Source organism: Telopea speciosissima, chromosome 5, assembly GCF_018873765.1.
Source record: "Telopea speciosissima isolate NSW1024214 ecotype Mountain lineage chromosome 5, Tspe_v1, whole genome shotgun sequence".
Lineage (NCBI taxonomy): Eukaryota > Viridiplantae > Streptophyta > Magnoliopsida > Proteales > Proteaceae > Telopea > Telopea speciosissima.
Window position 1 is genome coordinate 65998266 of NC_057920.1, and position 27009 is coordinate 66025274.

The 27009-nt window shown below is 39.2% G+C and overlaps 1 protein-coding gene across 1 annotated transcript in view; it reads right to left on the reverse strand.

Annotated features, from left to right (window-relative positions):
• Positions 1-5475: 5475 nt before the first annotated feature.
• Positions 5476-27009, reverse strand: part of LOC122663307 (putative disease resistance protein RGA3) — a 28037-nt gene continuing 6503 nt past the window's right edge. Inside the window, exons 2-3 of the mRNA XM_043858991.1 lie at positions 18693-20383; positions 5476-6056 (exon numbers count right to left, since the gene is read on the reverse strand). Of these exons, the coding sequence (XP_043714926.1) occupies positions 18820-20383 (1564 nt within the window). The 3' untranslated portion in view covers positions 5476-6056; positions 18693-18819. The remainder of the gene's footprint in view (positions 6057-18692; positions 20384-27009) is intronic.

A 27009-nucleotide genomic window follows, 5' to 3' on the forward strand; every position in this document is an offset into this window, starting at 1 on the left:
ATTTTTTTATGTTTTTTATCGAAGACTTTTTTGATAGGATGACGGTTGGAATGTTGAATTGCAGAATCGACCACACCACTTTCAAAATCTATATATGTTGATCAGGTATTGGTGAAAGGTAAATTTGTCTTGGTTAGGGAAGGTATCGGCACTGTAAAGATGGACAGAAAATGTTGGCGGAGGAGTTGAGGAAGAAGGGGGTGACCTAACCATGGGTCAAAATTTCACGAAATTTCACCAATAAATCGATAATTTTGGTAATTTCGAGTCTATCGAAACTAAATGGCATGACAAAATAAAAAAACTAGGGAGTGACGTATAATTTACCCTTTAATTTTATGGAGCTTAAAAACACCATCTTTCTTCTTCTTTGGTAGACTTGTTAAAAACATAATGATAGAAGACCATGAAATGTTGCTGCATTGAAGCCGCATCAAAAAGGTACATTTTTTTGGATTGGTCTATTAGGAGTCAGGACCATATTAAATTGTTCAAATCTTTCTCAATGTCCATTAGATTCGGATAAAAACAAATCAAATGAGTACAAATTCCCAATCTGATTGGATCTTCCAATATGGACGAATTTCTATAGTATGATCCATCTTGAGTATCTGGATTGGTACATCACCACTTAGATCAGCCTTCGTAGACCCTATTCTAGCTGTATAAATTGTTCAACAGGATCCATTAGATCTATTGTACAAATCATCCTGTTAAAACAAATACCATGAAACATAAACGAAAAAAACAGAGCAAACAAAGATGACATAGAGATTTAATGTGATTCACACATCAATATGATGTGCTACGTCCACAGGCGTAGCTGAAGATGATTCATTATGTAAATGGTAGAAGATTACAAATGGAGATCTCTCAACAACGCTCAAAATGGCAGCAAGAACTCTCACCCAAAACTCTAGCTCAAAATCCTCAAATCTCACTTTCTTACTTACACAACAAGACACGAAAATATAAATAATCCTCCAAGTGGGTCAATTCATCGGTCAGGTCGTAGCCCTCCGCTACCATCACAGACCTCAGAAAAAATCTCATTCAGGTCGCATGTCGAAGCAGACAGATCTTCGAAATGGATACAAGAATTTAAGACACACATAACACATCCTACAAAATCCACTGGTACCAGATCAAAATAAAAAGTCGACCAAGTAGAAATTCTCAATATGAGTGGATCTTCTAAAATAAACAAATTTATATGGTATGATAAAAAACTAGAGCTTCCAGATTGGTTGGTACATAAAAACTTTGATCGGGTTTTCTAGATCCTATTCCAACTATACGCCTCATTCTCCAAGTTCAGTGGATCCAGACCAAAATAACCAAAGCAAACAAGCAAGAATTTTCAATCGGATCCAATCTTCCAAAATGAACGGATTTATATGGAACGTACAATATGGATGTATTCAGATGAATGTCAAATGACCGAGTTTCCCTCCACCCACAGTGAATGAGATCCCATTCATTGGGAGGGTATTTTGAACGTACTAAAACCCTAGGATAGTGGGTGAGCCGTCCTCTATGGGTGGAGGGAAACTTAGTCCCTTCGTCAAATGCTAGTGCAAATTCTTTGGTTTTATTCGCTAATTTATCTATGCGCTTAGGGAGTCTTAAACCTCAACCTATTTGTTGCATCTTGTGCTTTTATTAAATGGTAGCAATTCATTAGAACTTGTATAAGAAGAGGAAATCAAGTGCAATATATATGCTTGGGCTGGGGGCTTGAAAATGATTCGAACGCTATATTGACTTAGATTTGACATTACAACAGTGCTAATACCAAGGGCTAATTAAGTCCCAAGTTCTGTTCCCATCACAAGAATTAAACTCTCTGTAGGCAAACCTCCTATTACTCACTTATCTATACACAATGTTCACCAATGATCAATCTCTTACTTTCCTCCACCTATGCTGGTTGAGGTATGTGCAGAACAGGGGACGATAGAACAGAAGCCATAAACTATATATTCAAACGTCAGCTTCTTCACAGAATCTTCTCCTTGGTGAGAGTACTGATCCTCTCTTCTGCAAATCGATCCAGGATACCTTTGCTTGATGAATCACTCCTTTACCAGGTTTCCCCTCCATCTCTGATAGTTTCCTCCAATCTTTCTCTTCTCTGAGTACAAGAATAATTACAAATACAATTAGCTCAGACTGCTCAGTTAGTGAAGTGAGAATGTTAGACATCTGTTATATAGATGAAGAGCTTGAAAGGGGATTTCAAATAGTTGAAATTTTGATCCTTCCATGGCCATGAAGGAGAAGCCTAGTCTCAGCAGATTCCCTTGTGTTGAGTCAACTACTGACACAAGCTTTAGTGTCACTTTATGATCGTTAAAATTTGGGAGCAAAGCCAAAAACAGGTGCCGTGGGCCAAAGAAAGGTTACATTTTCAGGGCATCTATTGCCCCTTGGCCACTTTGGGTCTGTTAGGCAACATTCTTTTTAAGTACTTCTGCTGTTCTTTTGGAAAAAAAGAACAAAAATGCGTTTGATAACACCGGTTCATTTTTCTGTTCTTTTAGAATGAAAAGTTGTTCTTGTGTTCTTAAACAAAAGCGAAGGAACAAGTTTAATGGAGCCTGACGCCCATACGGTCATACCTCTCTTCCCATATTCTCTTCCCCTCTCTTGACCCTCGACCCTTGACACTCAACCCTACCTTGCGAAAACCAGATCTTCCCCTGTTCGTCGTCCACACTGTCTTCTTCACTGTAAGCAGCGAATAGCGACTCTTAGATCAGGTATGAGTTCCTTCCCTTTGTCTCTCCCATTCCTCTCTCATTTGTTTATCAAAGCTGGTACTAAACTCTACCTGCAAAATTATCGTTTATCCAAAAATTGGACACAGGAGATATGGAGATCTCATTCGATCCACAGGCGGAACTTGTTCATTGTTCTGCCAATTCTCTCTATTGGATCGGCAACCGCATCTCTACAGGTTGAAAGTTCGTTTTCCTGTAGAAGTTTGTTTAATTCACAGTTTCTGAAACTGGATTATTGTTTGCAATCGATACTCTCTAAAGTCTCATAAGTTTTAGGTACTTATAACACGAAATTGTAAATTGGGGGCTCTTGTATGAAGCTTGAGAGTGTGCAAGTTTTGTTTCAGTGCATAAGGATTAAGGATTTTAGGGAGAAATTCCTTAGTCTAGGCGGTTCCCTAATATGTCATGTGTAAATTATTTGGTTTATGTTACGTAAAGTTTCAGCTTTAGTTTAAAAATCTCATCTAGTATGTTTCAATCTATTTATTCCGAGCAAGATCTCGCGAATCTGCTATATGTAGAGTGAACTTGTGTCTGTGTGTGATAGCCCCGCTCTTTATCCGTATGTGTTATGAGTTTTCAGTTGGATCCATTAAGTACTGAAACTTTGATGCATCTAGTAAGGAACACGTTTGCAAACTCAGTTTATTAGAGCTTTGTAATGTGTAGTTCTGGGTATATGCTTTATCAAATTATTCAGCATAGTTGATGACTGAGATCGTCTAGACATCATACCACCTTGGTTTTGATGATAGTTCCATCATCTAATTGCAGGGTGGCAATGGAAAAGCCTTCATGTGTTATGTGGGTTTGGATGGAGATCATCTTTGAGGAGAAACAGATGGTCCCAAGGGGAAACTCTTCTGCTAAAGCCTGAAACAGGGCTTTCCTGTGGACCATTCTACTTTCATATTTCTTCTTGGATTCCACATAACCCCAAGAACAAGTTAGATTTTGGGGAAACTGTGTTTAGAATAGAAAAACAAGCTTGAATTCAGGAATGCTATGAGTTGCAATGCAACTCAATTTCTTGGAACCTCAATGTTGGTGCAGGGGGTGAAGGAACACACACAATCAGTTACTATAACAACACTAAAGAACACTATAAAAGAAAATACGTTCCATAAGCTATTGCCTCACAGGCTAAATAGTAGGGACGATAATATTAACATTGAAGAACAATTGCCTAAGGCTCAATAGTTCTCATGGTATTTTAATATTCCTAGTTATAAATTATAATAACCTGTATATAGGACATAGTGAGGAAAATGATACTTCCTCGGCTTGTCATATAGCCATCAGTTTCTGTATGTTTTGACCATTGGTCAGGTTATGGTAATTTTATTTGTTACTTATTTTTTGATGTAGCAATCTGACCTTAAAAGTGAGTCCTGCATATGCCCTTTGTCTCCTATTTCTATTAAAGAATTGGGGGTTTTGTGTGGGGTGCGACGGGGCTCATGGAATGGTTCTATGAGTGGATTTGTAAGTGGGTTTGTCTCTTCCATTTCCTTTTAAAAACTGGGACTGGTGCCTGATTAGGGACCATTGGTGCTTACTAGAGGTCTGTGAGTTGGGTTATACCATTCAAACAACTATTGTCCCTCTGTTTTGGTTTTGGTTATGTAAGCTCTAGATTATGGTGGAAGGGGATTTGATCAATGTTTTTGGTACTCATTTGTTTTCTTGAATGTAAGTCTTTAGCTCAAACTGGTAGAGCACTTGGGGATTCCCCAAGAGATGGTGGTTCGAATCCATCACGACTCAATGATTTTTTTTTATTTTTTGAATTCTAATTGTTTTTTCCCCCACATTTTATAGTAGGCAAATATTATGTAATCTTTGGTGGTTACATTTAACATTTTTTTTTACTTTGCAAATCATACTTAGATTGTACATGGTCAGCATCATTGTTTTACTATTTATGAGGAAAAAATGAAATTTATTAGTGAATGGATGATATTTTTGTAATTATTACTGAAGGATCGCAATTATGTAATTTTGTAGAAGTTGAAGAATTACTTCTGTTATTCTGCGTTACCAAACACATTTCTCTTTCTTTTCTAATTCAGAAGTATGTTCTTCTTAGGGTTAACAAACATGTTTTTTCTGACGGTACTTTTTTAGAACAGAAACAAAAATAAATACTTGACCAAAAAGTACTTATATGGAACAAAAACATTACCTAACAGAGCCTTACTTCTATTGTTCTGTTAATATTCAAAATATCCATTTTTTTTTTAAATTAAAAACACAGAGAATGTATTCATAGCAGATATTGTGTTGACCTGAACATGTCACTTTTGATTGAGCAATTCAGTTTTTTTTGTCTTCTATAGCTTCTGTGTTTTAGCTTTGATCTTTTGAGAGATGTTCATCCTTAAGACTACAGAGTCCTATTTCAATGATCACAATTTCGTTTTGAAAAGGCCATTGACATAGTTCTTTGAAGGGCAAAGCTACTAGTGAAATGTAGAGGGGAACAAATTTATCTTTATATTTTGTAGGCTGTTAACCAATAATTTACATTGTAATGCTGGCTGGTTCTACTCGAGGGACATTTTCTGTTGATTTCCTACATTATTTAGTTTATTGGCTTGTGGATATAGAACCTAGATGTATTCTACCTATAAAAATTGTTGCTTCCTTTCTATTTTGGTTTTTAATTAGTTTGGTCTTTGGACTTTCAAATCTAACCAATAATAGTTCTGACATGAGTTCTAACTGGCTTACCTTTTCATACACAGAATATAGTGATTGTTTGTACTCTTTATGTACTTAGTTAAAGTGGAGGATACAAGTAAGAATAGAATTAATTAACCCCACAATTCTAACTTTCCAATAATTCTGCAAAGAGCTGAAAAATAAATTAGAGAGAGAGAGCGAGAGAGAGAGAGAGAGAGAGAGAGAGATGGAACAGTTAACCTACCCACATACTGTGGAAGTGTGCCCTCTGCGTAACATAACCAGCTGACTTGTAGAACAGATTACTCCTGTACTAAACCCACATGAGTTTTAGTGGCCAATTGAAGCTTTCGGGTAGGCAGAAAACTAATGGGATGCTGAAAAGTGAAACCTTATATATACAATGCTAGGTTGCACTAATTTGCTGAAAAGTTCCACGCAATTGCCATGTCGCTTTGTGTCTATTCCTGAGCATTTTCAAAGAAGCATTCCATCTGAGAGAAATTAAAGTTCCATGAAATTGCCATGTCCCTTTTTGTTGGTTCTTAACATTTTCAAATAAAAGTATTCCATCTCGTGATTCTCCTACGAAGAGAAATTAAATGAAATCAAATATGGCATAACATGAAGTATATATAGAAACCATACATATCTGATTATAGAAGAATTAACTAACTCACTGAATATTTTCGCTGCAATGCATCTCTGCTTTTATAGTGGTTTTGCATAATAGACACTCTGACTATAGTACTCCCATCCATAGATTTAATTATAAGAGGCCGGCTAGATATTTTTTGCCCTATATCATCTATTATTATTGATAATCCCAGGTGTACTGAGAGGGGGGGGTGAATCAGTGCCTTAAAAAATTCTTCCAAACTCAATCCCGTAGCAATAACAATCACACACAAAAATTGGCTGGGGCAGCTCCGTAATTACCAATCACACATGTACGTCCACCTCGCAACCACTGTGTGGCTAGGTCTACTAGACAATGCACCACCACTCTGCAGCAAACACACTCCAAGAATACAAAAACAAAATAACAAGCACACAGTACATCAAATATACGTGGTTCAGCCAAGCTGCCTACATTCACAGAGGAATACCCGTACGGGTTTCGTATTTTCTCAAATACTCAACTCGAATTTGACTACTACAATAGCCCAGGTGCTACAACTCCTGCTTCTGACTCCGCAACAACGAAATCTAGGGCTACAACCCCAATCCAATCAAGCCCCAACTTGAATGGAATTATAATATGAATATAAAAATTCAATTACAAGTCCCTCCCAATAACATGAACAAAAATTAGGATTCTTTCAACATGAATCAAACCCTAAATATCAAATAGGACTTGTGAAACAAAAGATTACCTCTCCCTGAGTAATCCCGTGACTAACCCACTGCTCGAAAGCCTGCCTGATGTCGTACACGATCTCCAATGTTCAAAGCAGCATCTTCGATTGTTCAAGCAAGGTTTTTCTTCGTTTTTGACGTTTCTGTAAATTTTCTGCTCTTTCTCACGTTTCCACTGTGTTCTCCTTGAAAAAATATGCACTTTAAAAAAAAAAACGGCGACTGATTTGGACTCCGAATGAGAGAGATATTGTCTTCCAAAGTTGAAAGATACAAAAATGGCAAGTGGAGGACGAATTTGTAATATCCAAAAATATTCGTGACGATAGGCAAGGCACGATAAGATTTGCCAAGAGATCACATTCCAAAAGAGGTGACAGCTGTACAGCACTTACTCAAATCAGAATTCAAATTTCAACAACCGTACTACTCTCTTAAGGAACAATGTTATGGTGTATCGCATAGCACCATGCACCGTCAAGGGCAAGCCAATCAAAGAGCGACGTGATGAGCAACATCCAACGGCCACCAAGATTCTGTAATTTTATAAAACAATGGGACACCTCTGTTAACAGTAGCACTTAAAAAAAAAGACCAAAAATTGGCTAAGTATAAAACTTTTTGCCTATGCCAGATTTGCTCCATTTTTGCGCATCGACACGGAAAAATCTGTAACTTTCTCATCCGACATTGAAATGATGCGAGACCAGTTGCATTGGAACCGTGACTCGACGAACTTCATTTTTCATGAAGACCACTTCACCCAGAAATGCCATTAAATCTTCCAAAAATGACCTTAACGTCATTGCCATTGCACAAACCTATGAAATCACAACTTTAACAATATGAAACCTTCACCTGCTGCTTCGCCCCTTTGCCAAACACTATATAAGGACTTAATAAGCTGTTAAATGGTGTTCTTCAAGTGCGGGTACCCCTGTAACCTTGTCAAATGACCAAAATACCCTTATAGCTGTATAGGTGACTATTTTAGCATTTCAGCTCTTCCAGCTCATCAAATACCACTGCCGCATCATCAATATGGATAATAAGGTTGCTAGCAATGACAACACCACTCCAGCAAACCTCAACTGACCCAGTTGACCAACAATCTCCCCCTTTAGAATTGTTGGCAACTCTTTACACACACACCAACTTCTCCCCCTTTGACAACAAGTACAAAGGGTCATGGAAACTCCCCCTATCTAGAAGCTCCCCCTATATACATGCCTCCTACTGAGCAACTGGAGTGACAACTCCAAGTTTATCTAGGAGCCGTTCAAAACTCTCCTTGGGAAGTGGCTTTGTGAAAATATCGACGACCTGTTCTGATGTAGAGACAAAATCCAATCTCACCTCATTAGTTGTGACTTTCTCCTTCAAGAACTGATATCGGATATCGATGTGCTTTGTCCTCGAGTGTTGTACCGGATTCTTTGAAATATTTATTGCGCTCATATTATCACACATGATAGGAATGGGTTCAGAACTGTCAATGCCATAATCTGCAACTTGCCTCTTCATCCAAATGACTTGAGTACAACAAGCTGCCGCTGCAATATACTCTACCTCTGCCGTAGACAATGAAACAGACTCTTGCTTCTTACTGTGCCATGCAACACGGCTTTTGCCAAGGTAGAATGCACCGCCACTAGTGCTCTTCCTATCATCCACACTACCTGCCCAATCCGCATCTGAAAATGTTGTGAGAGTGAATCTAGAGGTCTTGGTAATGTAGTCCTAGAATAGGAATTAATCCCACTAGGAACCAAGTAGAACCAAGCTTAGGGTAAGCCTGCTGTTTAGGGCTGATTAGGGGCTGTTTTAGGGCAAAATTAGGGTTTAGGATGGGAATTTGGGAATGGGGTTTATAGGGTTTTAATCTGCAGGTTTAGAGGGTCATTATGGTATAAAAATATCTGGATTTGAATAAGTTTTAATTTCCTGCAGAAATTAGGGTTAGGTTTCGGGTTTTGTAAATAAGGTAAACAACTAAAATTATGGTTTAAAGTAGGATTTAGGGGCAGGGGTTAAGGTCGACTGTTAGAGGGGCTAGGGGGAAGATTCGGTTGCAATATGGAAGGTTTCTGATGGCTGAATGTGTCCCAGCAGAAAATTAGGGTTTTTAGGGTCAATGGAGAAGAGGGATCTTAGGGTTTGGATGGACAGAATGGGCAGCAGCTAGGGTCGAGTGGAGATGGTTGTGAGGGGAAGTTATGGTCCAAATCTGATCAGATTCCAATGGAGGAGCAGATCTGAATCAGAGTTTAGAGTCTTCTAGGGTTTATGAAAATAGGACAGAAGAGAAAAGGAATTGATTGGGGAAGGGAAGAAAAGATAAACAGAAAATAATAAATTCAAACTCACTCTCGAATCCTCTAACATCAGTTTGAATGGTTGAAGGATGAAGCCACCTTCGAAGAAAGAAGATCCTCCCAGCCGTCACGGCGTAAGGAGTCAACCGGATTCCACCAGTCCCTTTCCACATTGATAGAACCACAAGATGCACACTCAACAGAGAAACACTCAACAGAGCAGGGCAGCAACTATGGCAGCAAACAAAAAGCTTTTCATTAATCAAATTCGTGTTCAAGGCTTTGCCCCCTTACAACCTTATATAAAAGACTCAAAAATAGACTTTTACTCTAAAAAGGAAAGCCCTAACCCAATTCCTAACCTATTAGGTAACTTAAATTGACTAGGAAACTAAAACAGACTCAAAATAGAGTCCTAATGACTTAAAAACAACTTAAACTACTTAAAATAAAGAAGATTCCCTACTAGCCAATAGGATATAAGAACCTCTTAGCCAATAGGATCACTTCACTTAAATAAGACCAATTGAACCAATTGGATGCAACCAATTTAAACCGGTTCAATTAAAAACATAAAAATAGACTAAATATTGGGCTAATCCCGTATGCAACCAATGTACCCCTCTTTTAGGCCCATAAAAGTGGCCTATTACATAGAAAACCCATGGGATCAAAGGCCCAACATACATATAACCCAACCCTAGACTTATTTCTAAAGAAATAAGCCCATTTCGGTGACGAATCTGCATCACTTGGAATACCATAAACCATACTCAACTGTACCCCGAAGATATCTGAAAATTCGTTTAATTGCCAATAGATGTGTCTCCTTTGGGCTGGCTTGAAATCTAGCTACCAGACAAACTGCTTGCATAATATCAGGCCTTGACGCTGTCAAATACAACAAACTGCCAATCATAGACCTGTACATTGTCTGATCAACTAAGGGGGAATCATCATCTGTACTCAGTTTGCATCCCACAACCATGGGCGTACCCATTGATTTACTATCCTCCATTTGGAATTTCTTCAACATCTCTTTGGTATACTTCATCTGGCATATGAAAATGCCGTTCTGCCGTTGGCTCACTTGCAATCCCAAAAAGTATGAGAGTTCTCCGAGCATGGACATCTCGAACTCTTTCTTCATGCACTCTGCAAACTGTCTACACACTTCATCATTATGCCCTCCACAAATGATATCATCTACGTATACTACCACAATCAATTGACTATTGCTTTCTGTCATCACATACAGGTTGCTATCAACCATACCCTTTCGCAGTCCCAAATGATGCAAATAAGTATAAAGTCTGGAGTACCAAGCTCTTGGAGCTTGCTTCAACCCATAAAGAGCTTTCTTTAGTCTACAAACCATATCTGGATCCTCCCCAAGCTGAAAACCATCTGGTTGCTCTATATATACTTCCTCTTCAAGATTACCATTCAAGAAAGTTGATTTCACGTCCATCTGATATACCTTGAAACCCTTGTATACAGCCAAAGCTAGGAACATCCGAATGGATTCCATCCTTGCTACCGGTGCAAAAGTCTCATCAAAATCTGTTCCTTCCACCTGAGCGTAGCCCTTGCACACAAGCCTGGCTTTGTTTCTCATCACCTGGCCATCTTCATTTAACTTGTTCCTGAAGACCCACTTGGTGCCAATAATGTTCTTATCTGTTGGTCTGGGAACTAACTCCTATGTGTTGTTCTTCTCAATCTGATCCAGCTCTTCGTTCATGGCTTTAACCCAATGTTCATCTTTGCTTGCTTCATAAATGGACTTAGGTTCCACCTGCGACAATAGAGAATATGTAATGGCCTTCATTTTTCTTGTTTGCATACCCGCTTTAAGATCTCCGATGACTTGATTTAGGGGATGCACTTTTTGCCACTTTTCAAAACTAGGTCTTCCATCTCTCTCTGTCACTGTATCAATCTCATGGGCATTTGTGTCTGAATCCTCATGCTTTTGAACTTCCACAACTTCATCATTTACAGTCGCATCATCATCAACCTCCTCAAAAGTTTGTTCTTCTAACACTACTGGTTTAGAGTGGGGTAATGTTTCATCAATCTTCACATCTGAACTCTCCACAACTTTCCCCAACCTCTTATTGAAGCATTTGTAAGCCTTGCTCTTTGAGGAATACCCTAAGAAAATCCCTTCATCTGCTCTATCGTCAAATTTTCCAAGGTTGTCTTCCTTTCTTTTGATGAAGCAACGACTACCAAACACTCTAAAGTGTTTTACTGTGGCTCTTCTATTAAACCATAATTCATATGGAGTCTTAGATTCTTGTGGTCTCAACAAGCAGCTGTTACCACTGTAGACAGCTGTAGAGATGGCTTCTCTCCAAAAATGTTTTGCAATATTATTATCTGTAAGCATCACCCTAGCCATTCCTTGAACTGTCCTATTCTTCCTTTCAACTACCCCATTTTGTTGAGGGGTTCTTGTTGCCGAATGCTGAATTCGTATGCCATGTTCATTACAAAATTCTGTGAAAGCACTCCCTGTGAACTCCTTTCCTTGGTCAGATCTGATGCACTTGATAGTTTTGCCAGTCTCATTCTCAACCCTTTTCTTGAACACCTTGAGGCAGTGTAAGGCTTTAGTTTTGTCCTTGAGAAAAAAGACCCATGTCATCCTTGAGTACTCATCAATAAGTAACATAAAGTATCTCTCTCCTCCAATTGCATGAGTCCTCATTGGTCCACACAAATCTATATGAATTAAGTGTAAAGGCTTACTAGCATAGTGTTCCTTTGACTTGTATATAGCCCTTGTTTGTTTACCCTTCTGACATGGTCCACAAACATGATTTGTGAGGTTCTTGATTTTTGGAAGATCCCTAACACCCTTGTTTTTGCTCAACCTGGCTAAGTTCTTGAAATTTATATGCCCAAGTCTTCTGTGCCAAAGTGTGGTTTCATTCTCCTGACTAATCATGCAACTGTCATCATTGCTCTCTGTAAGAACATACAAATTCCCATCTGTCCTGGAACCATGAGCCACTTTCTTTCCATTTTTCGTCTTCCTTATCTCAAAACCTTCCTTCGTAAATAAGACCTCATTTCCTTGGTCACATATCTGACTCACACTCAGAAGGTTATGTTTCAACCCGCTCACATACAACACCCTGCCAGATTTTATTCTTCCTTGATCCAAGTTGACTGTCCCCTTGCCTTCAATCTTGGCCTCATCATTGTTCCCAAATCTAACTGAGCCACTTTCAACTTTATTAAGATTTAAAAATCTATCTCTTTCATCTGTTATACGAGTAGAACACCTACTGTCAAGAATCCATGGAGATGATCTTCTTTGAGCCTTAAAAGCTGTCTGAACAATCAATGACTTGTTGCTTTCTCCTGTCTTCTTCTTCTCAACCCAAACTGCTTTTTCAGATACAGTGATGGATTTTTTGGCTTCCTTCTTTGTAAACACCTTCTTGTTCTTTGTGTGATTTTTCTTCTCCTTATTCATAGACTGCCTTTAAGAGGGAAGCAAGGTCTTGCAGTTTCTTGCAATGTGACCAAGCTTGTAGCATCTAAAACATTCCACATTCTGATCAACCAGTGGTGCAAACCTGTTCTTCATTTTGACAACTGCAGGCTTGACATTCCTTCTACATTCTGTTACTCTGTGTCCATACATGTTGCAGCCATAACAATACCCATTGAACCTTTTAATCTACCAAATATTCTTCATGTAGTCTTTGGATCTCTAATAGTAAACTGTAGTAAACCCATCCTCGTCAACCTTCTTGCTAGTAGAATTCATAGGTCTTGAACCTCTTCTCTTCTCACTAACAAACCTGACCGGATTATGTGCAGTGTCATTCCCTTTTATCTTCACTCTCTTTGAAGAACTTCCATTCTCATAGCCAAGACCAGATTTATCATTGATAGGTCTTTGTCTACTAAGGAGATCATCTAACATGCTAGCTCCATTTGATGCTTGATCATGTTCTTCTTCAGTTTCTTGAACACAAACCTCCTTGCCCTTATCATTCACAGTTGTAACTATTGGAGATGTATTTGCAACTGTAAGGTAGTCCTTATTTTTCAAATTTTCAAGTTCTACCTTTAGTTTTACTATTTCTTCTTCAAGCTTGGCACATTCATCAACTTTCAAAGATAAATTAATGCTAATATCTTCAGTCATCTTCTGTGTTTCTTCAATGGTGAGCTTTCGTTGACTGATTTTCTCTCCTTCTTCTGCAAGCTGCTTCTTCAACATCTTGCTTCTCTTTCTTTCTGTCTTGAGCTCATTTAAGGTAGTATAAAAAATAGTTTCCAGATCTTCAGCTTCTGATTCTTCATCCTCATTAGATTTTTCTTCCTCTTCTTGATGGTCATTGCTTGCTAAGACCATGAACATTAGTTCATCATCAGAGTCTTCAACTTCTGTTAATTCTTCTGAAGAGGTGTCATCTTCTTTTGTCATCAAACTCTTTTTCTTGAAGGTGTCATTCTTCTTTGAAATGAACTTTTTCTTTTTAAAGCTGTTCTTGGAGGCTTGAGTGTCTTCATCATCTGACTCAACTGTTTTGCTCTTCTTTGGACACTTAGAGGCAAAATGTCCTATACCTCCACAATTAAAGCATTTCAAGGGAAGTTTTCCCTTGTATTTACCTTTACCATTCTTGAACTTCCTGGCAAGGTAGGCAATAAGCTCATCATCAGAATCTTCATTATCATTTTCTTGCTTAATTTTCAACTTCTTCATGGCTTTAAATGCAACCTCCTTCTCCGTGGATTTAGGCTTCACCATTCTTATTTCATATACAGTCAATATACCATGAAATTCATCTAAACTCAACGCATTTAAGTTCTTTGACTCTTCTACAGCAGACACCTTTGGGTTATAGAGATCCGGTAAAGACCTGAGAATCTTCTTTACTACCACTGCATCCTTGATTTCCTCACCAAGACTTCTGATGGCGTTTATAATTTCATTCACTTAACTCATGAAGCTTTCCACTGTATCTTCATCAGACATCTTCAAATTATCAAACAGTGACCTATAGTGTTGTAGTTTTGCCTCTTTGATCTTCTCATCACCTTCATGGACATTCTGTAACTTGTCCCACACTTCTTTAGCAGTCTCACATCCAACAACTCTAGCAAACTCAGTGTTGACCAATGCACTCAGAAGTACATTCTTAGCCTTAGAGTCGTTTTCATACTTCTTGAGTTCAACTGTATCAGTTATATCACCTGTGGGACATCACCTGTGGGAATTTTGTAACCATTCTTCACAGACATCCAAACACCGTAGCCCAATGATTTCAGATGTCTCCATCCTGATGCGCCAAAAACCATAACCAATTCTATCAAGTTGTGGTACCTTGCTGTGACTGTAACTACTATTGCTATCCATCCTTCTTTCTCTCAGCTCACTGTCCCAAGCTGTTAAGCTTCAATTCACTAGGTAACTTAGCTCTGATACCACTTGATAATCCCAAGTGCACTGCGAGGGGGGGTGAATCAGTGCCTTAAAAAATTCTTCCAAACTTAATCCCGTAGCAATAACAATCACACACAAAGATTGGCTGGGGCTGTTCCGTAATTACCAATCACACATGTACGTCCACCTCGCAACCACTGTATGGCCAGGTTTACCAGACAATGAACCACCACTCTGCAGCAAACACACTCCAAGAATACGAAAACAAAATAACAAGCACACAGTACACCAAATATACGTTATTCGGCCAAGCTGCCTACATCCACGGAGGAATACCCGTAAGGGTTTCGTATTTCCTCAAATACTCAACTCAAATTTGACTACTACAATAGCCCAGGTGCTACAACACTTGCTTCTGACTCCGCAACAACAAAATCTAGGGCTACAACCCCAATCCAATTAAGCCCCAACTTGAATGGAATTACAATATGAATATAAAAATTCAATTACAAGTCCCTCCCAATACCATGAACAAAAATTAGGATTCTTTCAACATGAATCACACCCTAAATATCAAATAAGACTTGTGAAACAAAAGATTACCCCTCCCTGAGTAATCCCGCGACTAACCCATTGCTTGAAGCCTGCCTGATGTCGTGCACGATCTCCAATGTTCAAAGCAGCATCTTCGATTGTTCAAGCAAGGTTTTTCTTCGTTTTTGACGTTTCTATAATTTTTCTACTCTTTCTCACGTTTCCACTGTGTTCTCCTTGAAAAAATATGCACTTAAAAAAAAAACGGCGACTGATTTGGACTCCGAATGAGAGAGATATTGCCTTCCAAAGTTGAAAGTTACAAAAATGGCAAGTGGAGGACGAATTTGTAATATCCAAAAATATTCGTGACGATCGGCAAGGCACGATAAGATTTGCCAAGAGATCACATTCCAAAAGAGGTGACAGCTGTACAACACTTACTCAAATCAGAATTCAAATTTCAACAACCGTACTACTCTCTTAAGGAACAATGTTATGGTGTATCGCATAGCACCGTGCACCATCAAGGGCAAGCCAATCAGAGAGCGACGTGATGAGTAAAATCCAACGGCCACCAAGATTCTGTAATTTTATAAAACAATGGGACACCTCTGTTGACAGTAGCACTTAAAAAAAAACGACCAAAAATTGGCTAAGTATAAAACTTTTTGCCTGTGCCAGATTTGCTCCATTTTTGCGCATCGACACGGAAAAATCTGTAACTTTCTCATCCGACATTGAAATGATGCGAGACCAGTTGCGTTGGAACCGTGACTCGACGAACTTCATTTTTCATGAGACCACTTCACCCAGAAATGCCATTAAATCTTCCAAAAATGACCTTAAAGTCACTGCCATTGCACAAACCTATGAAATCACAACTTTAACAATATGAAACCTTCACCTGCTGCTTCGCCCCTTTGCCAAACACTATATAAGGACTTAATAAGCTGTTAAATGGTGTTCTTAAAGTGCGGGTACCCCTGTAACCTTGCCAAATGTCCAAAATACCCTTATAGCCGTGTAGGTGACTATTTTACCATTTCAGCTCTTCCAGCTCATCAAATACCACTGCCGCATCACCAATATGGATAATAAGGTTGCCAACAATGACAACACCACTCCAGAAAACCTCAACTGACCCAGTTGACCAACAATTATCTTAGGGATTTGGGTAATCTTGGACCACTCTTATGCTTCCTTCCTCTGGTATTGTTGTCAGCATTGGACAATTCTGGATCTCCACACATTTAAGAGAGGTTAGGTCTTAGAGTCCATCATATAGGGATTCAAGAATTGGGCAGTCCATGATACAAAAATCCTTAAGGTTGCGGGGAAACAAGCCCTTTGAAATGGACACGAGAGCATGACATCCACCAACAGGATATGAGATTATGAAGACTTGAGGTATGTAGGGGTTCAAGATTCTTGCACTCCATAAGAAAAGAGTACTCCACAATTTCCAATTGTTGAAGACTCGATGGTGGCCTTCGACTGAATACCACGGGCCTTGACGACCCAAATCCCATGCTCAAGTTCAAACCTAGAGCAATACCTTCTTGTGCTATACTTTTTAACCTTTGGTTGATTTCCCTGAGTTTAGATCCAAATCTTTTAATTCCCCTCAGCTCTTCGATGATGTTATAAACCTTAGGCCCAATGCCTTGTATTCCTTCTAAAGTTTCATTGATGCTCTTAACAGCAGATTCCATGCCTGAATTTTCAACCAAGAAGAAACACTAATTTCACTTGATGGAGTGAGAGGAACAGGGTTGCATACCTGTTGGGTTTGGTTTGGTTTGGTGAGCAGATTCCAATTTCAGCTGCAGAAGTTTAGAGGCATGCTCATCCAGTATGCCCTCCGCGTCATAGAGGAGTTGTTTGAGGTGGTCCAGCCACAATTTCACATCACTGTAGGTGAATTGCTTCACTTCAGCTTCATATGATAAGGCATGAATCATGGCTGACGTCCGCTTCATTGACTCCACTTCATCCAAGTCGATTTCCCATCGGAGTAAGAAATCCAGCAACTCGGGAGAAGCGAACTTGTCGAAGGCCACCTGAAGGAAGGCCGAGAGGAAGGACCCTCCGAAAAGCTGTCCCACAGATGACAGACATCTCTTCTTTGAGAGAGAGAGAAAGAAAAGCAGAGGGAACACTCTTCAATATCGGAACTGTGGATAAATCTGAAGCATACTTATAATGGCAGGGCATCTAATAGCAGCCATGCACCATCTCTGTCATTGCTACATTACAACAAAAACAAGAAGGTTGGTTCTTCCCCTCTGACAAAATTTGAAGTCCTTCAAGCAGCAGAAGACTTTATTGAAATTTATAAGTATCTTGAAAAAATTCGATTAGTTTAACTTCCTTTCTCTCATCTTTTTTTTTTCTTTCCTTTGATGTAGAACTTCAGCAGAAAGAAAGATAAACAGGTCAGAATAGCATGCGGGATGGTCTGGTTCAATTCTGAACCCGCTCTTTGATTCAAATTTAGCATGTGTTAATATTCACATTTACTATTCATGCCTAGTTTTTATTTCTACTGTTATTAAGTGTTATTAGCTGGTTGGATAAGGAGCTTTATGAGTCCATCCTTGTTTTAAGTTGCTGTACTTCGTTTTATGTATATTTTCGGTTAGTTTAGACTACCTCCATAGCAAGCTATTGACTGGAAGAGCCTTAAACTCAGTTTGAGACTGTTTTGATGTCTTTTATACAAGGTTGTGAGGGGATTCAGCACTGTATCTGAATTTGATGAATAAAAAATTGGCTTTTGCCTTTGGTTCTGTGAGATTCAAAGCTCTATCTACAGTGAGATGTAAAGTTTGGTGGGATTCTTGATTCATATCTTCTCTTACTCTTATCTTCTTCTTCTTCTATCGATTTAACAGGTCAGATTTCTTCTTTCTTTCCTATGCATGTCTTTTCTCTCTTTCTTTAGTTGCTGTTTGTTGAAGATAGTATAGCATGTCTACTGTATCCTCCTTAATATTCTATTCTAAAAAGGGCGTACCCAGTGCACAAGGCTCCCGCCATTGCGGGGTCTGGGGAGGGTCATAATGTACACAGCCTTACCCCTGCTTTCACAGAGAGGCTGTTTCCAGCCTTAATATTCTATTCTGAACTGGTTTAAATCTAACCTGAATGTTAAAACCCAAATGATTTAAGTTTGGACTTTGAGATCCCAACCTAAGATTAGGCAAAGGTGGGCTTAAATTGAGGATGAATAATCCTTGTGTTGGGATGAAGTGAGTTTTCAAGGAATCAATATTCAATTTATGGTTATCAAAAATGGTTTCTTTTTTAATTAAATTTGTGCAATCTTATCCAGGGCCCATAGGCCACTAAAAACAGTTTTCTTTTTTTGCAACGGAAAGAGGAAAACTACAATCAAATGGCCCCTTAAAATTTTACTCTCTCCTTGAAAACTCACTTCATCCCATGCTGTTTTTTGTTGGTTCTTGAACATTTTCAAATAAAGGCATTCCATCTCATGATTCTCCTATGAAGAGAAATTAAATAAAATCACATCTAGCATAACATGAAGCATATATAGAAATCATGAATATCTGATAAAGAAGAATTAACTACCTCACTTGATATTAGCTGCAATGCATCTCTGCCTTTATTGTGGGTTTGCATAATAGACACTCTGTCTGTGGTACTTCATCCATAGAATTTATTACAAGAGGCCAGATCCATATGTGGTGTTTAGACTTTATTGCCATATGCCATCTATCATCACCTTAGGGATTTGGACAATCTTGGGCCACTCTTCTCCTTCCTTCTTTTGGTACCGTTGTGTTAGCATTGGACAATTCTGGATCTCCAAACCTTTAAGAGAGGTAAGGTCAGAGAGTCCATCATATAGGGATTCAAGAATTGGGCAGTCTTTGACGCAAAAATCCATCAGGTTGCTGGGAAGCAGGCCCTTTGGAATGGACACAAGAGCATGACATCCACCAATGGTGAGATATGAAAGAGAGATGAGATTATGAAGACCTGAGATACGTAACGGTTCAAGATTCTTGCACTCCATAAGAAAAGAACAGTCCACAATTTCCAGTTGTTTAAGATTTGTGAGTTTGTGCAGCCCCTTGGGCAAGGAATTCAGCTGCCCACAATTTAGAATCGATACCGCCCGAAGCGCGGTGGGTAAGCCCATGTCTGAAATGCATTCAAGAGAAGGGCACTCTTTAATTTCTAATCTTTGGAGGGAATTGAGGCTGTGCAGTAGTCCCATGGGCAGGGACTCTAGATTCTTGCAATCTATGATCTCCAATTCTTCAAGTGCAGTGGGTAACCCTGTTTCCTGGAAGGACACAAAAGCAGGGCAACTATCGATTTGTAATTCTTTGAGAGACGTTAGAGTGTGTAGCTCCTTGGGTAGTGACCGCAGATTCTCACAATCAAAGATCTTCAATTCTCGAAGTGCAGCGGGTAATCTTGTTTCCTTGAAGGACACAAGATCAGCGCAACTTCCGATTACTAATCTTTGGAGAGATGTTAGAGTGCATAGTTCCTTGGATAATGACTCCAGCTTCTCACAATTTGATATTCGAAGAACTCGGAGTGACGTGAGGTTGTGCATTTGTAGCCCAAGAAGATGCAGCTTGGCCATCATGGTTTCTGTCCCAATATTGCCTACATTTTCCAAATTTGAATTGTCCAGAGTCCCACGGAGTTGGGACAACTTTTTCTTTGGCCCCGCATCGAATGTGCTCAACAATTGAAGATTAGTCAAGTTACCCACTCCTAATGGAATTTTACGGAAACCCCAATGTGCAGGGAGAACAAGATATCGAAGGTTTACAAGTTTACCAATATCTTTAGGCAACTGTTTAAGCCTCCCACAGCCAGAAAGGGTCAATGCTTGTAGATTGTAAAGAGTTCCAATTGAGTCGGGTAACCTCACAATATCAGAAAACGAGAGATCAAGAAACCGTAGATGTTTCAACTTGCCAACTGATTCAGGCAACACACAATTGCAACAATTTCTAAAACGTAGCACGCGCAGGAATTGGAATTGCATGGTGGGAAAAATATGCTTGGAACTACCTACAATATCATTTAGAGTTAGAAGGGTGCGTAAGCTTTTCATGGCCTCAGATTCTGTTGTTTCAGCATTGTAATTGTCCATAACATAGGACAAGTGACGGGTTGTAGTAAGAACTTGGGACGGCTTATCATACTCTCTCCTACAATATATTCCACCTGAAACAAATTGTGCTAAATCATGGATCAGATCATGCATCACAAATCCTGATCCCGTGTTACTGGATGTCTCAAAAAATGATCTTATGCGAAGATCTTTTGATAAGTCAATAAACAATGGGCGCCCCGCCAAAGCATGCCGACGATTAGATAACTCAAAGAAGGACCTCATAAATAATTCATCAAAATACCCAACCACTATATCTTCTAGTCGTTTTCTTTCTTTTGGTTGAACAACACCTTCTGCCATCCACAAGAGAACTATTTCCATTTTGTTAAATACATAGTCTTTGGGAAACAAAGCACAGTATGCAAAGCATCTCTTCAGAAGTGGCGGAAGATGATGGTAGCTCAACATGAGCGATGGAAGGATCTCACTTTCTTTTAAATCCCATATTTCATTCTCCAAAATAGCTTTCCATTGACTACTCTCTCTTTTATCCCGCAAGAGGCCAGCAAGTGTCTTTATAGCCAATGGTAAACCCTTACATTTCTTCACAATTTCTTGTCCGAATAATTCCAACTTTCGATTTGCATCAAATGTATTTTCATCCACGAAAGCATGCCTTCTAACTAGTGAAAAACAAGCCTCGTCTGATAGACCTTTTAGACAATGATCGTCCGGAACAGTGCGCACGGTTGTTGCAACGCCTTTGTTCCGTGTTGTAACCAATATCTTGCTCCCTGGTTTACCAAATGCAAAAGCGGTGCTTAAAGCATCCCATCTCTCGTAGTTCTCATTCCACATGTCATCAAGAACCAATAAGAATCTTTTCTCGCTCAATGCTTCTTGAAGCTTCACATGTAGCAAATCCAGTGAATTAGAAAGAGGGGATGAACCAATGGCTGACTCGAGAATTTCTTTGGTTAACCTCATCACATCAAAATCTTCCGATACACAAACCCAAGCTTTTAGATGAAAATGATTCCTCACTTTGTCATTGTTATAAACAAGTTGAGCAACGGTTGTCTTCCCAACTCCACCCATGCCCACTATGGGTAGCACTGAGAAATTATTGCCATTGGCACTAGGACTTGGAGTTTTGTCTGATAGCAACCATCCAACAATCTTCTCTGTATCTTCCTCCCGACCAAAAACTTTATATTTATTCACCAAAGAACTCGTTGGTGGCCTTTGACTGAATGCCACGGGCCTTGAGGACCCAAATCCCATGCTTGAGTTCAAACCTAGAGCGATACCTTCTTGTGCTACACTTTTTAACCTCTGGTTGATTTCCCTGACTTTAGATCCAAATCTTTTAATTCCCCTCAGCTCTTCAGCAATGTTATAAATCTTAGGCCCTATGCCTTGTATTCCTTCTAAAGTTTCATTGATGCTCTTAACTGCAGATTCCATGCCTGAGTTCAACCAAGAAGAAACACTACTTTCACCTGATGGAATGAGAGGAACAGGGTTACATACCTGTTGGGTTTGGTGAGTAGATTCTAATTTCAGGTGTAGAAGATCGGTGGCATACTCATCCAGTATGTCCTCCGCATCATAGAGGAGTTGTTTGAGGTGGTCCAGCCACAGTTTCACAGCACCGTTGGTGAATTGCTTCACTTCAGCTTCATTAGATAAGGCCTGAATCATGGCTGATGTCCGTTTCAGTGACTCCACTTCATCCAAGTCGATTTCCCATCGGAGTAAGAAATCCAGCAACTCGGGAGAGGCAAATCTGTCGAAGGCCACCTGAAGGAAAGCTGACAAGAAGGACCCTCCAAAAATCTGTCCCACAGCTGACATCTTCTTCTTTCACAGAGATAAAAAAGGATGTAAAGCAAAGAGAGTTCAGCAATAGAAACTGAAATCAGAGGGAGAGAGAGATAGAAAGAGATGTAGATAGAAGAAGAAACAGAGGGAACACTCTTTGATGTCGGAACTGTGGATAAATCTGAAAGATTAGTTTAAAAAAACCAGGAATGAATTTGTGTTTTTGAAAACTATACACGCATGGTTAGAAAACCAGGATTTGACTCAAGTCAAAAAATTGCAAAACTGTATAGGCGGTCAAATATAAAAAAAATGATCAGACTCCAAGGCACACAAAAGTCTACGAATCAGGTCAGAAAACTGAATCAAGAGAAGACTTGGAGTGAACAACCAACTTTCAAACTATCTTTTTAGGGGCTATCAAAAAAAAATCCTTTTAGTCTATGTTTGGAAGGATAGAAATGAATAGAATAGACAAGAAAAGAAAAAAGAAACTTGAGAAGAAGAAAAGAAAAGACTAAAGAAGAAAGGAAGATAAAAGGGAAAAAATTTCTGTGTATGCTTGCAAAAGAACAGAAAAGAAAACCGAAACTAATTCTTGCCAATACCCATTAGGCCATTCCTCACAAAGAAGAGTAGAAGACTCGATGGGGTCTCACGAGGCCTTTCATTACATAATTACACCCCGATGCACCATCATCCTCTTGAAAAAAGAAAAAAAAAACTGTATAATTCTTCAAGTAATTATTCTTCCCAAATCCATTAATAATACTGCTCAATAAAACTAAGAGGCATGCGTTGGAACAGCTCAAGAGCAGATCCCATATCACCGCGCTTTTGCAAAGGACGTCAAACATAGAATTGAAGGCGCTATTGCACCGGCTGGTAATTTCTTCAAACAAATAGTGGGCAAAGTAATGCTGCTTGTTCCACTCAGAAACTCTATACTAATAACAGTATCTCAATCTGTTATAAATTGTAAATCATTGACAACCCATTATTGAAATGCAAAATGAGAACAAACCCAGTAATCAGAACTACCAATCTCAATAACAGCAACAGTTACAAAGAATGCATATCTCCTAAAAAACTCAGAATAGCGAATACCCACTAGAAAAAGAAAGACCCCGACAGTGAGCTACCCATCAAAAACATAAGTTTCAAAAAACTTCCCCAGATCAAAACCCCTAAGAGGCAAGATCATTAATTAAAAGATAATAACAAAAGGGGTATATACAAGGGGAATAAGAAATAAGATTAAAATTTGGCCACACCACCAGCCCCGTCTTTCTCTGTTTTTCTGTCGTGAAGGTGGATTCGAAGCAGTTGCTCACCTCCCACCAGCTCTTTTAAGCTTCTGCTGTATGTCACTGCAACCTTCCCGTTACCCATCTCTTATTTTGCTCAGACTGTGGAGCGGCCATGGAGGGGGCGTCGGAGATCTTCTTGACGTGTTCTCCATAAACAATTGAATTCATATTTCCTCACGGGTGAAGAACAGATCGCTAACGGCTATAAACGCAAGCCTTCTGCCTCCCAGCGTTCTGTTTCTCTGTCCCTCATCTCCGTTTCTCTTCTCCCCTGCTTTCTCCCTTGAACTTTTCTCGTCGGAGGGCGAAATTTTTTTAACGGCACCGGGAGAAAATTTCTCAGAGGTAAATTTTAGAAAATCAAACAGAGAATCTTCCACAGGCGAGGTGCATTCAAACGCCGAGAAGGGAATTGGATCAGATAAAATCGTACAAGATATGTACGGTTTTCTTTTCTTTTCCAATCTTTCAAACACAGTCTAGGAAAAAAGGCTCTCACCCGCCCCCACAAAAGTGGGTGTCTAACCATGTTGATGTTTCTATGGATTAACCATTTCCACTGGTTATCGCGTTTACGTGGGCCCGTATTCCCAGACAAAAATCTTCTGCCCATCTTTTTAAGGGAAAAAGTTTTTTGTCTGGGAGTGTGGCCTACACCAGCACTCCCATGAGTCTATATCTCTCCTCCCCATGTGAAAAGATATATTTGTCCCCTTATTTAAGAGGAGAGAGATAGACACATGGGAGTGCTGGCATAGGCCACATTCCCGTATTGAAACTGCTTCCCCTCATTATTATGGAAAGGATAGAAGATTGCTACTTGGCAGTGTAACCCTTACATTAACACACCGGCCTAATGAGGGCGTGCATAAGGGTATGGGATTTTTAATATCAAGAGAAACTGGATAGTAATTTTGTGTACCCAATGCACAAGGCTCCCGCGTTTAGTGGGATCTGGATAGGATCAAATGTATGTAGCCTTACCCCTGTTTCTAAAAAGGATGTTTCCAGGTTTGACTCTAAAGTCTAATCACCCGGAATGCACAAGGCTCCCGCGTTTAGCGGGGTCTGGATAAGGTCAAATATACACAACCTTACCCCTAGTTCCAAAGAGGATGTTTCCAAGTTTGACTCTAAAGTCTAATCACCAGATTTTGAGGAGTAGAGTTGAAAAACCTGATTTAGTACACACGACCTAAGGTTAAAAACTGTTAAAAATCTGAACAAAAAAAGGAGAGGACAGAAAGAAGGCCTGAGTCGAACGAAATCGTTCTGTCCTTAAGACAGTATTTGCACCCTCCTAATCCTGCAAAGGGTTGCAGCAAACCTGCCTCCCAAGATAAATCACGTGATCACATCGTTGCGAGAGAGAACATCGTGAAGCTATCTGAGAATCTTTTTTTTTACTCCCTGGATGAGAGAATTCGTGGCCCATTTATAGGCCCACAAGGCCTGTTCGGATGGGTCACACCCATTGGCTCATATGGCTTGACCTGACAGGTCATGACTATTGGGCTGGGCTCCCTTGGCTGTTCGTGTGGGCTGCGACATACTGCGACGTGCGAAGTGCAAAGTGCGCCATCAAAGCGCCACATTGCGCCTCACGCACGCGCACGCATACCGTCCTCGCTCGCAAGTGCAACGTACAATCTCTTCTAACATTACATGTGATAATAATAACTACTTACTACTAACACATATAAATCCAATGAGCTTTCCTTTCATAGCCGATGTGGGACTAAAAGTCCACATCAATATTTTGAAAAATTCCAACAAAAACCAAAGATTTGTATATTAAAAAAACAAAATTGACGATTATTCTCTACATAAAAGCGCAGGCCTAGGCACATGGAGCGGCCATTCAGAGTGGTGGGGCGATCATACACCCCGGAGAACATTTGGCCAAACAAAATATCTGAAGAAAGAAATGTTAGTAATGGAAATAGCTCTCCGTATGGGATATTTGGTATTTGGGATCCACACGTTCTTGGTCCTTTTCAGTCGTCTTCCATGTTGCATTTTTTTTTTGGTATGATTCCACGTTGAATTCAATGGTCCCTTTGTAGGTGGTTCCAATGCCCTCCCTTGACTACCACTACAAATTAATAGACTTTGGCATAAAGAGCGGGGAATCAATTTAATGACAGGAAGTAGGGGTGTCAATCTGTCCGTCAGACTCGGGTCTAATGAGTCCCCTCTATTTTAGGATGTTGCAACATGGTCGGTTTGTTTAAGTAATCGGTCTTCATAGACTAGACATGATCTTATTTATAAATGGTCGGTTGGGTGTTTGTCTATAGTCGGATTTGTACTAAATAAACAATAAATGTGCTAAACATGTCTATAAATGATTCATACAAAAGTGACTACAATCAAACTATGCAAGTTTGATCCATATAGCTCCTAATGAGATTCAGTTTTTTGTGATAAAACTAGAACTTACTTTAAAGAATGTTCCTCACTGGGCTAATGAACATCCATAAGTAAATCTCAAATTTATTTAGAGTTCTAAGGCCCTCAATCTCAATGGACATATATATAATGGAATTTCAAATAATATAAATGGTCTTAATGTGCTTCGTTTATTTTTTGTCTATCAACGTCATAGTGCAATAATATATAATTATCAAATCTATGTTTTTACTCGGCCTATATAGTCTTTTTTATGTACTTACACAATGCAAGAAGATAAATTAATCAGGGAAATTGAGAAAATGTATATTTGAGATACAATAGGAATTTATGGGATAATTAGAGAAACAAATGGTCCATAAACAGGCTTAAACGCGTCGATACTTAAACATGTTGGGTTCAGTCCGACGCCCATCGGTCCATCCCCTTGCACCGTGACTGACATGTTTAGTAAACATGTCGGGCCTTTAGTAACGTATTGGGCCATTTTAGTGCTTTCACCCTTCGAGACAGGTTGGTCCTATCGGTGTGGGCTTAAAATTGAAACCCCTAATAAGAAGTGTCGTACACTCGTATAGGATAAAGACACTGGTATTCATGAAAGTTGAAGTACATGAAAGAAGTTAATTCTGGCCAATCAAATAAAATAAAAAATAATACTAACAAAGAGAATGATAACCTTTTAAGACTTGAGCAAAGATGAATCATTAATGAAAAAGAATGTCTAAATTTCTCCCTTTCTGTTATATTTAGAACTTGACATCTTTTAAAATCCTATCATATTTTTTAAGGCCTCGTTTGTTCAATGGAGAAAAGTGAAAGGTAAAAAAGGGTGAAAAACTTGTACTTTTTTTCTTTCTTTTTTTATGAAAAAAATTAAATTAATTAATAAAGATAAAATATCTACATCGTTTCCTTGGAAGACAAAATTTCGCCTTTCTTTAGGCATAATGGGCCACCGTTTTGGCCAGGGAGGTACTATAAAGTTCCTTCTTAACACAAAAAGAGATCCCTATGGATATGTCAATAATCTTCAAAAAAAGTGAAACAAGAAGTCACGACCATGCTGCTTGAGTTGGAGTGGAAAGAAAGCCTGGAATCACCTTGTTGGTGCACCAAACGTCTTTCATCGGGTATCTAACTATAAAGCATGCTCAAGACCTCTAGTTATGCTAAAAACCTCGGGTTCCAAAAAATGATTAGTGGTTAAGTATCCTGTAGCGACCAAGACAAATTTCCCTTCTAACAAAATGCAAAA